This window comes from Coloeus monedula (genome assembly GCF_965178545.1).
Source record: "Coloeus monedula genome assembly, chromosome: 7".
NCBI classification, from domain to species: Eukaryota; Metazoa; Chordata; class Aves; order Passeriformes; family Corvidae; genus Coloeus; species Coloeus monedula.
In genome coordinates this window covers 37,106,172-37,118,671 of record NC_138787.1, presented here as the reverse complement: position 1 = coordinate 37,118,671, position 12,500 = coordinate 37,106,172, and the positions used below count along the sequence as shown (strand labels likewise).

At 41.2% G+C, this 12,500-nt stretch overlaps 1 protein-coding gene across 3 annotated transcripts in view; it reads left to right on the top strand.

The window, feature by feature from the left end:
- ZEB2 (zinc finger E-box binding homeobox 2) overlaps window positions 1-12,500 on the top strand; it is a 114,023-nt gene that overhangs the window by 67,531 nt on the left and 33,992 nt on the right. Inside the window, exon 1 of one of the 3 annotated variants that reach the window (XM_082285549.1) lies at window positions 9,697-9,754. The exons of the other annotated variants lie outside the window; for them this stretch is intronic. Within the exon in view, the coding sequence (XP_082141675.1) occupies window positions 9,727-9,754 (28 nt within the window). The 5' untranslated portion in view covers window positions 9,697-9,726. Of the gene's footprint in view, window positions 1-9,696; window positions 9,755-12,500 lie in introns of those variants that run through there. 3 annotated transcript variants of the gene reach the window in all.

Genomic DNA, 12,500 nt, shown 5'->3' with positions numbered 1-12,500 from the left:
CCCAAGTCTTAGGCAAGAGTTTACCTTTAACTCTCTGCAGGGAAAATTACCCCTTAGAATCAGCTGCTCAGATGTAAAATTGCTGTTGACTTGATACTGAGCTAAAGCAGAGGTGGTATTTTCCCTACCAAAAAATGGGGAGAAAGGTTATGCTGTCTGGGAACAGAGCAAATCCCCAGTGGGTTAGGTCAAAACATGAGGTGTTACAGCAAAATAACACAAATAATCTTAATGCATCAGCCATTTGTTGCATGGTCTCTGCCTGAAGCTTTCCCACCTCCACCCAAAGAGCTTGTAAGTTTGAAGATGCCCATTTCCTACCTCGGCACAAAATTCTGGATAATTTTGAGGAATTATTCTAAAATGAACAGCAAAACACTTGTGGCAAGCCTGGCCCTGACAAAGCTGCCTTGCCAGGTAGGAGGCATTTGGATTTGTACTGAAAACGCAGTTCATGAGGTCAAACTATCATCAAGGATGAATTTGAATATCTTTTTTTTTTTTTCCAAGAGTGGCCTTATCTCCGCTGAACCTTTTGCATTCCACTATATCTTAATTGAAACGTAGGGTCTGTACTTTCTGCTCAGGGATTTTGATAAGTGTTTGCAGACTCTGTAAACTTCTGAATAATAACTTTTACCGAGCCAGAAGGTCCCTTAAACATCTTCAGTATCACTTTGTGCAGTAATATTCTGCTCCCTGAGATAATGCGTTATCAATACTTCATAAGATAGCTTCAACTCAGGGAGGGGTAAAATTCATAGCTGCTTTCAAACTGTATTTTTGGGGGTTTTTTCAGGGGCTAGGCCATAGATCATGCAGCTGTCAGCAAGCAGATAATCTTGATGACTAAAATGAAATCAATGCAAGAAAAAAAGTTGCCCAACTTCTGTCTGAGGGAAGGAGGACTTGGTTAGTGAGAACTGACAGGAGCAGGGAGAAAAAGTTTCTTGTTTTATCAAAAAAATCCCCAACTGTTCATGTTGGGTGGTAGCTTGAGAAAAAAAGCAACATAAAAAACTTGACAGTCTAGGGTGAACAAAATCTTCCTTTTCCCTATTTATTTTCCACCTCTTGGCAAGTTGTGATGGGCTGGTGTGTTATTGCTGTACTGGTGGGGTGGCAAAAAGGGAAAGTTTGTGAGAGAGCTCTTGGAAGGGGTGGAGGCCTTTTGTTTCCTGATTTATAGAAAAAAATGATCATTTTTCAGCTATCTCCCAAGGCAGAAGTTATTTAAAGCATTCTTAGAAAACAGATGACCTCCCCCCTGACAATTAAAAAGAGAGAAAAAAAGGGAGCAGGGAAAGTTTGCTTACACTTCTGAAGTGTCTTTCCAATTGCGAGAATCACAAGGAAATTTATAGATGGAATTGGAGAAATCAGGGCCAAAAATGAGAAACCTGAACTATTAAAAAAAAAAAAAAAATCAGTGTTATAAAAAAATAAAATAAAAATTGGGGTTTCAAGGCAAATTGCACTCTGTGATGGAAAGTAGCACCAGAAGTAAAGCTCAGGAGTTGAAGTTTTGTCTGTTTTGAATCACCAGAGCTCAGGCCTGGTGTGAAAGCTTTACTCAGGTGAGTAAACCTGAGTTATGTGGGTCCCACTGGAGCCAGAGTCCTCCAAATCTTGTCAGCTTCCACCCTCCTGCTCCTCATACGGAGCAACAGCTATGGCCTACCTGGTGCCATGGGAAAGCATACTTTGATACATGTGAAATGTTCTATCTCATCAGGAGAGGGGAAAGGATGGTTTGGATGCATGGATGTGCTTTGCAGACCTGGGGAGTGCACAACAAAACCTTCCTGGTATTTGCTCAAAGTTGCAAAACTCTCCACTGCAATTATTTCCCTCTCCCTCCCTCCAAAAAAAGGTCAAGCACAGCACTGGTCATCATTTCAAATGATGGTTTGTTTTATCAGTCCTCAATGCTCCAGTGCCTTTGGAGAAAATGTTGCTGCTGTGCTTTTAAAAAATAATAAAAGTTACGGGATCCCTTTGAATTGGGCAAATGTTGGCAGTGTTGGCAGGAGAGACACGGAGCGTTTCAAAGTTCTGGTATGAAGGAAAAGATTCTGAATAAAACAATTTTATGTGATTTTGCAGGTGGTTTGAGCTATCATTTTATATGTACGTTTGTACCACTGCTCATTGGAATGTTCATATAATACTGACCTAATTATGCATAGAAAAAAGATAAGCCATTTACTTGATTCATTTCTTCTTTTTAAATCAAGAAAGGAACAAAAAGGCTCCTATTTTCTGAAAGAAATTGTTCGCTTTTATTGCAGAAAAGTAGCAGCTTGTGCAGAACTAGAACTGTAACAATTTTATATTCCAAAGGTTTTGTGTGTATTCGGTTAGTTACAGTAATTATACCCAATAACTGACAGCCAAAATCACGTAGGAGAAAGCAAAGGCTGTTTTCTCACACAGGCCCTGCTGCAGAACATCTGCTGAGAGATTTGCATATTAATTAACCCATATTAACTCTAATTATTCTGGGAAATTATCAAATAAATTGAATTTTCTAATTTTAACCTTTCTTTTACTTGACGCGTGTCGAGGCTGAGAGGACGCACCAGGCTATCTCACCTGGGCAATGAGCAAAGGATCTTTTCTTCCCCTTTTTTTTGCCTTGCTCCCGCAGACCTGGGGCAGCCTGGGGAGCTTTTGTGTGCCTGGTGCTTTTTTGGCTCCCGCGCTCGGTCGGGTCTCGGCGCATTTGCTGCGCGACGGCACATGTGTGCGTGTGAGCACAGATGGTGGATTTATACAGGGGTGAGGAAAGGTGGTACCTCCGAACAGTTGAGCAAACCTTAAGTTTTTTTTTCCCCCCTCCTCTCCTTTTTTTTTTCCCTCCCCCTCCCCAGCCTGTTGTTTAGGCCTGAGCAAATAAATGGGAGTTTAATTCAATTAGAGCCTGGCTTTAGTCAGTTGCCTCATGACAGAAATTATTCAATATTTTTTCCCCTCACATTGTTTGGTTTACACATCGCTGACTCCCTTGCTTTTGTGCTCTGTTTAGAGTGGCCGTAATGCGGTGAGCTTTTGTGTCTGCCATGTCGCCGTCCCTTTCACCGCTGTCTGGTTTTGTCAGTCCTGAGGTGCAACGATGCTATTTTGAAAACAGAAAGGTTTTAATGTATTAGGAACGGGGCCCGCGCTTGCACAGCAGCAAAATGTTGGGAACAAAGCTGGCGAGCCGGGACCGAGCGGCAGCCGCAGGGAGGATGCTCCGGGCTTGGGGGGAGGATGGAGCCCCTGGGTCCCGGCCCCCGGGGGTGCCGTGCGCCTCGCCCAGCTCGGGTAAAGTTGGCGAGGTCAGCATCCCAGAGGTACCCAAAAGCACCCCGCTCCCCAAACACCCTCGGGAACCCATTCCCTGGGAGGTTTAGCGTGAGCAACACCTCTGGAGGAAGGTTGGCAAGCCCTCATTTCCACCTTAATGGCCGTGATCTCCTCCCCCTCTCCTTGGAGCCGGGCAGGTGATGCTCGGTGGCGTTATCCCCGAGCAGGGCTGATCTCTCCCATTATTCCTGCTGATGGGCTCTCAAGTGGCGCGTTACCTGTTAGACACAGGATTTCCTGTTGACACCAGGAAACAGGAAAAAATCCCAAACCAAGCCCAACCAACCCAGCTAGGGCTGCCAAACAAATAGGCAGAGATTTTCAAGGCAATTGGGGGTCTTTTTTTTTTTTTTTTCAGTTTGTTAGATTTTTTTTTTTCTAAATGGAGAAGCTAGAGGTGCACAGAGCTTTTGTGTGGAAGTTTGGAGGATTCTTTCCAGAGAAGTGTGCCTTTGGGAGGCGAGATGTGGCTACATCAGAAGAAGGTAGGGTTAACAACATCAAACTGCTCTCTCCCAGAACTTTAAAGGAGGAAAGGATTGTCCCTCCTGAGCTGAAATGCTGGGTTGTTTAGGCTTTAAATTGTGGGTTAAATGCAATATGAAAAATGAGTCAGATGTGTAGCTATTAATCTTTGGGGCGGAGGAGGATAAAATGCCAGCAGATACAGAGCTTCTTAATAGAAACAGAGTGTCGTTATAAGGTTGCCTTTTTTTTTTACATGATGGCATTACTCATTTTAAGTTGCAAAATGACCAGGCTGTGATTTCTGAACCTTTGAATACAGTCCAGCTTTTATGACTTTTTACCTACTCCATGGTTTATAAAGTTGAGCAACCTTTAGGGAAGAAGGTGATAGACACAATATCTATTTATGCAAGGACACATTTCCCTTTTCTTTATGTTCTGTTTATTCAAGGTTTTGTTTCCAAGGTCTTATTACTATAAAACTTAAAGCGAGACAAGGTCTGCCCTCATGTCAGATAACAACACCAAAACAATTCTGATGCCTCAGTAGCTTATTATTTCATACTTCCAGGTCTTAAATAAATTACAGTTATTTTCACATTCCTCCTGAATATCCTTCAGGCATGATAATAAGTGCATTTTTCTGAAAAGACTGTTAATATTTCTTTTCTTCTCACTGATTTAAAATATTTTGTTGAATTGTCATGTACAATAATAATTAGAGGGGGTCTTGCTAAATTTCTTTCAGTGTGATGCTTATATTGTTTAGCTTCTTGACATATTTTACTAATCATTGCAGAACTGTTGGCAAATAGACTGTAAATTACAGTGAAACACAGAGGTGCACCAGTAGTTTAAGCATCTTTTCTCCAGCATTCCTTTTGCTGCAGCCTTGCAGATTCCTCTTTTTCTCTCTTGGGTTTGTTGGGGTTTTTTTGTTTGGGGTTTTTTTTTTTTTTTTTTTTTTTTTTTTTTTTTTTTTTTTTTTTGTTCAATCATCAAAGGCAATTATTGGCTTGGGTTTTGAAGTGCAGATCATCAAGGTATTATTTCCTTAGAAGTGCAATACTGTAGATTGTGGAAAGCAAGAGGACCTGAGTAATTTTCTGCAGAGGAGAAGGCACTAGTCTGAATGATTCAGTGAATGACACACATTTAGGTTTGGGTTTCTACTTCCTGAAGCATCAGTATAATATTTCTCTTCTCTTTAATTTTTTTTTTCTCCATGGGTTAAGTAAGGTAGTCAACAATGCTAGAATTTTACTAGAGGGGAAGAAAACCATGTTTTTCTGTTTTGTTCTTTTTTTCTAATATGGAGTTGCAGGGTAGTATAAAGTTACAGCCTGGCAATAAACAAATCTGGGTGATTTAAGGTCTGACTGAGTGATGTGCAGGACCAGATCCTGGTTCCACTGAAATGAAGGAGGTTGTATCACAGTGCCAGAGAAGAAACAATTGGTATTGAAAACAAGAAGTTGTCCCAGAATGATTTCATTCTTTTCAGCATTTCCAGTAAAATACAGAACTCATTAAAATGATTTTTTCTTGTATTTATTCCCCCCAAACTTAAATATTAGGGCCCACAAGCTAGGCTGCTCAGGAACATGCCACAGGGATGAAGTGTCCAGGCTCTCCTTGCTGGTGCAGCACCCCACGTTCCCAGGTTTGGGTCTGGGTCCTGAGGACTTTCCTCTGGAACCTGAGGTGAGAGGAACTAGGAGCATGACAGTAATTTGTTTTGTTGGGAATATATCAGGTACTGTGCCATTGGTTTCTAGGCAGTGCTTCCCACTTGCGGGAATTGCTGCTGCAGCTGAAGTTCTGCAGTGGTCTGGATTTATCCTGTACATTGAATGATCTTGTCTCTGGTATGCTCATTCATGAAGGATCTTCCCATTCCCTTTGGGTAACCAAGGTTGTACTTTTGTATTAAAGAGCAGGTTATGTGATCGTTTATAACTCCTGCTCAATGGTCCACCATTAAAAAGGATGACTCTAAATCCAGGGTTACATAGCACGTAATGACAACTTTGAACAAGAAGTCTTATTTGAAATTCTTAAGGGATTTCAGAAAAGTTTTATTTTTTTAAACACCAAAATCTTCTACCTACAATATTTGGGCAGTTCTACCTCTCTCCCACCTGTCTCTTTAATAGGAATTAGGTATGCAGCAACTCTCTCTGCCATTGTGTTAGCAGTGGATTTGACTTCCTCTTGCTTGAGGGTGAGGGACAAGTTGACTCATTTGACAAGAACATACAAACCACTCAGCCACAACCACTCAGCCACCATCCCAGCCTTTCTTGACCAGAACAAAAACAAGAACAAAAAATTGCTTTCTTGATCTAAGTAATTTAAGTAATCTAAGATTTACTTAATGGGAGTAAGAGCTGGGGTTTTTTTTCTTCATTTCTATTTTTTTATGCAAAATTCATCCTAGGTGAATAACCTTAGGACAATCTTATTTTTACCTATGAAGTCAAGTAGCTGGGGGCTCCCTTCCTGGGTATCTCCCTCATAGTGGGGAAAACCTGTCAGATTCTTCAACCCAACATGGCTGGAGGAGAATTATTCTGTTAGCAATCATTTAAGTTAGCATTATAAATTAAACTCCTCCAAAGAGTGGGAGAGCTGTGTCCCTAAAAAATAATGATGTTCGGCTGTTGTAGCTCTACCTGGGTGTGACAGAGTTGAACAAATTGTTTCAGGGCCTTCACAGCAAAAGAAAAAGTTCTCAACAGGCTGATAGACATTATGGTGGATAAATCACTATTTACTATCTTCTGGAAACTGCCAAGCCCATATTTCAACAGAAATTATTTTTTTGCTGGGAAAAGTTGTATTATGGTATAACTAGAGAGAGGGACCAACATTTTTCTAAGGACCCTTCAAGAGTGTAAGATTCTATTCCCTATAAAGTCACACACAAAAATGCATAGGCCTCAGAAAAAGACATATTTTCCTTTAGTTAAGAATCTTTTCATTCTACATAAAAGCTAAAAACAATAATGAAAATAATAAAAGTATCTTTTGGACAAAAGATAATAGACAGCGATGCACAGTTCCAGCACCTCTTTTATCTCCTCTGTCCCTCATCATCAGTCACCACAGCAAGGAAAGAGAACTATCAGACTTGGAACTGTTCTAGTCCAGTAAAAGCTTTGATTTTCTCTCCTCTGCCACAATTCTAAGGCGTGCTGCATAGGAGTTATCACTGCTGTTTGCAAACAGCCAGGGAAAGGAAAGGGGATAAAATATTCACCTCCAAAGTCAACACGGAATGAAACTATGCATCTATATTTCTCTTTCAAGGACATCATCAAAACTCAGGGAGGCAAAGCCATCCACAGCAAACCATGAGTCTGTATAGATTTTAAGGTAATAAAGCTAACATTAACTGTCAGTCTCCAAACCGAAACTGTGGTAGCCTTTTTAACTAAAGAGAAAGTTATTTTTTCTTCTCTGAAGAGGCTTCTTCTTCAAAGACCCTATTGATGGGAAGGTAGAAGGAAACCTGACATCATTTTGGATTCTTCCCAGCCTACCTTCAGGCATCTCTTTCTACTGCTTCTTTCATGGAAGCACTCAAGTCTTAGTGTGACAATTTAAAAAATATGAAGCCTCTGGGCTATTATGAATTTCTGTCCCCAGAGTGAAACACAGCACAAACCCTACAAGTGAGAAGACTCAGAGGAACTGTCTATTTTCTGTTGTTTTGAGATGGTCAGCTTGAGGCTGAAGGTGATATTGTGGGGGGTGAAAGCCACATCAGTTTTTACAAGGGGTAACTCCTAACTACGCTGGAATACTTCACACGGGGAAATGAGGGAAGAGGTGTAAGGAAGAGAAAGTGAGAAAAAAGAAAAAACGAGGTGATGGAGGATATGCTGGCAGATGTCAATGGACAGCTTGGGTGATTCTGAGGATGACATGTGTTTTCCAGACAGAACAATGGCATCCAAACCGCTAATCAGAACACAGGGTTGGCTCCGTCTCTCCGCTGTAAATCTTGCATTCTTCTGTCTTTTCTGTAGCCAGCTTTTTCAGTTGGTCAGTGGAAAAAGTGGACTAAATTCTGCAGTTGTCTGGAGGCCCTTTGTTCAGGTCAGTGAAGTGGTTTAAAATTACTGTGAAAGTAAAAGGCAGGTAATTTAGTCAAAATGCAGGTATGAAAACACCTGTGATTTCTCCTGTATAGAACACAAATAAATGTTGTGCACTAGGGGCTCTGCAGCCAGATCCATTCTGTTTTCTTGTTCCCCAACATTCAGAACACAGGAACATACCTAGATTTTGCAAAATGAAAGTGCTTATTTTGTGCCTATTCATGATAGGCACTTTCAAACTGAAATAAATGGCATTAAACATAAGAGAGTCTCTCAGTACAGCTCACAACTGTTCTTCTTCCATCTTTTGTTCTTAATTTTTCTGTCCAGTCCTGAAAAAGATCAGGCTATTCTTACATTTTTGAACTAATCAGTAGGATAACTCTGAGAATAGTTCAGTTCTTCGTGTTTAAGAAAGAGAAAAACAGAGTTTGGACAGAGAAAATGAAGTTGCACTGTTACAGAGAGAATTTTCTTTGGCAGTTTGATTCCCCATAAGATAATGTGCTTGTAATTTCTTGAGACTTAGCAGGTATGTCCCTAAATACTTAAAAATCATTGAAATCAGATCAGGGATACAGTTAAGCAGCAACAACATCTTCTTGAACATCCCGAGCAGTAGACTCATGCCAATTCCATACTGATTTCAAGCAAAAGCTGAAGGTATATTGTCTTCCTTCAGGCTATGCTTTTGCTTCTCCTGTGAACAAGCTCTGTAATCTACCAGGAGAGAAGGCTATCTTGGAGGGTAAATAAATAATCAATTATTTATATTTCTGAAAGCATTCAGCTGTGCTCTTACTGCTGTGTAACCATTTAAAAGTATGTATTCAGCAGAGAAATTCCAGTCTGGGAATCTAGTGTGTGTGATTTAATCAGCACCCTCAAGATTCACAGGAAGATGAATCTCCTCCTGGTTGTCAGCATCCAACAACTGGCCTCTCCCTGCAGTGCAGAGGCAGCTGTAAGGGTAGCAGGGGCTGGCTGACCACACAACTGCCAAAATTAATGTCCCTCAGTCAAGATATATAAACTCTGATGAATCCCATTGTCATTAGCAGGAACAAAGAAACAAGCACTTCCTGAGAAGAGAAACCAAGAGGGAGCCAAAAGCCTCACCAATGTGTAGTGTATCTCATCTGACAGTGCAACTTTGGTAGCAGCCTCAGGACTCTGGCTAAAAATATAAATAGAAAAAACATGAAGTCATTTGCCTACACAATATAGGAGTGCTCCTTGCTATTGGAGTTTGAAATAGTATCACAGGCTCTTCTTGGAGCCTGCAGTGGGCTGCTTATCAGGGTTCAAAATGGTATCACAGTTTCCCACTGAAATCTGTCGTGTGTTTAACTATTTTCACTAAAGGCATATTCCGAAGGATGTGCATGTAAAGGCAACCTGAGAGGTGAGACACTGACTTGAGCATCAGCTTTTAGGCTTTAGGATTAAGCAACTTTAATCTGCATTTCAAATTCCTCTATTCCACCCTTCTAATATCACATCTGCAGGACAGCCGAGGTCCTGTCTGTTGGCAAAATGTTGCCCTTCAAATCCTAAGCCTTCTTATTTGTGGAGTTTATGTGTTGAAGGTACATTCTATTAGAGTCACCATTCCCATAGCGATTACAGTTGCCTGAGAAATTTCTAAAAATGTATTTTTATTATCAATGTACCTTCCCTGAGAACAGTGTTTATTCTAGGGGGAAAGGAGTGGGTGCACCCTAAGCTTCCTGTCTCATCACTTGTATCATCCTCGTTTCTCTTAGGATGAGAGACACTCATTAGTAATAGAACAGAGGAGATGGCAATCACACACTCACACAAAGCAGGTAAGACCTTCTCTGGTTAGGATCTGGAGATGAAAAAAGCAAAGAAATGCAGAGGCAATGATATTACTTCATTCTTAGATTGTATAATTTATACTTAATGTGCTCCACTGTGTTGTGGGCATTACAGGATTCTGTTATCTAAGAAAGCATAAAAAAGTACTCTCCTGTCTACATGCAGAATTTACCCCTGTGTAAGTCTTTTTGCTCTAAATCATTTGCACACATGAAGCCAGGGCACATGCTCATGGCTTGGAATGTCCAAGAATCAGTTGGAAGGAAGCAGTTTCTTCTCTCCTGTTTCCAGGCCTGCTGCTCCTAAGACTTACACCCTGTGGTTTCTCCTCTGGCCATCCCACTGGCCACTCCTGAGCGGGACTGTCTGTAGATAGGTCATGAGGAGTGTGCAGTTCTTAGCACCCAAAGAGGAGAAAGGAATATTTTTGTCCCTCCGTGGATACTTTCATTTTCAGCTTGCTCTGCGAATTATCGCCACTTTTTAGCAGCCACCTACTTTTATGTTACATAAAGAGCAGGGAGCGACGTGACCTGACGTTCCAGCACACCTGAAGTGACTGGGCACTCCTCAGAAGGTTAAGATGCCGTGGCTGAGGCTGTGCACAATGGGCCAGAGCAGGAGGAAACCAGCAGTTCCCATCCGGTGGCACGACCCACTCCGCCGCCTTTCCCATCCCTCGTTCTGCAGGGAGCCGTTTGCATAAATTCCTTGCAGATCAGGGAGAAAATTGATCCCCTACTTTTCAGCTCCCTTCTTTTACTGGTTGTCACAACCTTAACAGTACTTGACATCAATGGGAGTTACATTGTGGACTGGGGGCAGTGTTTGGCCCTTAAGCGTAGTTTTTGCATGTTAATACATTAGCAACTGATGTCTCATTTGTTCAGTAACTGACAGAATAATGTACAGAGAGCACGTAAGTATGAAAAGGGGCTAGTTAGGTAATGTTGAGCAGAACATCTTCAAGACAACAGTGCAACCACTGTATTTCAAATGTCAGGCTAATTATTATCAACATTTAAATGCTAGCGTGGGCCATTTTTAATGGTGGAATTTTTCTCAGCAGGTACCATTTAGGGGAGAAAATGTCACATGTAGTTCTGCCATTGCATTGTTCCAAAAAAAAAAAAAAAAGTACGTAAAACAAGGAAAGTCTTCCTAGAGACAGCAAAAAGAACATCTTGTTTGCTTAAATGTGACGGTAAAATTAATCTGTCTGATGATAGTACTTGGGGTATCATTTGTTTTAAGGAGGCATTGAGAAGGTTTGCTAGAATATAACAATTTCAACTGAAAATTACACTCACCAGAGATAAAGCATGTAGTTTTTTTGGAGATTCATACTTGTGCAGGTCTCAGTTGTTCTGGAGGCAGTTGAAGTCTGAGCTGTGCACTCTCTGGTAACCCCCTGAACCGAAAACGAAACTTGAATATGATTCAGCACAAAATGGAATGCAATGCCAATGATTCAGATGCTTCTCCTCTGGTCTGATCCATCCCTTACCATGTAAACACAGCACTAAATGGCAAACACCACTGCAGTCCAGGGCAGAACCTGGGAGTAATCACGAGCAGGTTTTCCTAGTCTGACTCTTACATAGAATTATCATTAATCCCTGTGTTGATCTCAACATTTATTTCTGCTCTTTAGCTGGCTTTTTGCTGCACCTTAGAGTCAGATGTGAAATGAGTGCCTGTTTTGTGCCGACCATCGTTGTGTTTTCCCTCCTGCTTGTGGAGTTGCAGGGAGGATTTCTTTGGGCTCTTCTCAGTGGACTTGAAGTAACTTATTCCTGTGCTGTCTCTGTAGCTCCATCTCACACATAAGGTTTGGGTGAAGCTTGAAGTCTCTTGCTTGACCCAGTGGAAAGAACAGAGTGGAGTTCGGATGTGTTGTGTAGGAGGGCTTTCATTTCTCGACACTGAGTACAACTTTATGCATCATGAGTGAGAAAATAGTAATCAGCTCGAAATGCATTAAGCATGCTTTGCCCAGTGACCCACATTTAAAGAAACTATTGTCAGTTATTATGAAAAAAAAAACTTTTTGTTTTCCTGTAAAGGCAGAACTAGGCTGCTGAGGTGTGTTTGTGCTGACAGCAGTGACAACACTTAACTTCTGAAAATGGGAAAGCAAAGGCTGCGGTGATATTATATTGAATTTCACATGGCGAGGGCGGGTTTTTTAATGCTTCTGTGTCTGATTTGACACACAGAAACAACAAATACATGTAGTTAGTTGCCAAATTTCACAGAAGTCTGAAACAGCAAGGAAAAATCCCCTGGCATGAGCAGCGCTGAAATAGATGTAATTAGTGTGCAGAAAGATCCACACAGCCTTGTCCCTACCACATGAATAATTATTGTGGCCGTTTGAAATTGTTTTACCTGACTGATGAATTCCATCCAGGGGCTGTGGACATGGGCATCCTCAGCTAATGCAGCTCTGCAAAAGATGGCAGAGGGCTTCTGTAAGTGAAGTTGACAGCAGTTATTTATTTAGTTTAAAAGTATTTACTACTATTTGTGAGAGAGAACCCTAAAGGTTGTGAAGTATTGTTGGCCTGTGAAGGTGATGGATGTTCTGCTCCTGACCCTATATAGTGAGACATGACTTCATTGCATGTTTAGATTGTTCTGATATTTGGGACTCCTCAAGGGCTGTTCATAAATCATTTATCTCTCTCTCTTTCTCTTTCTCTTTCTCTCCCTCCCTCTGTTTCTCTGACT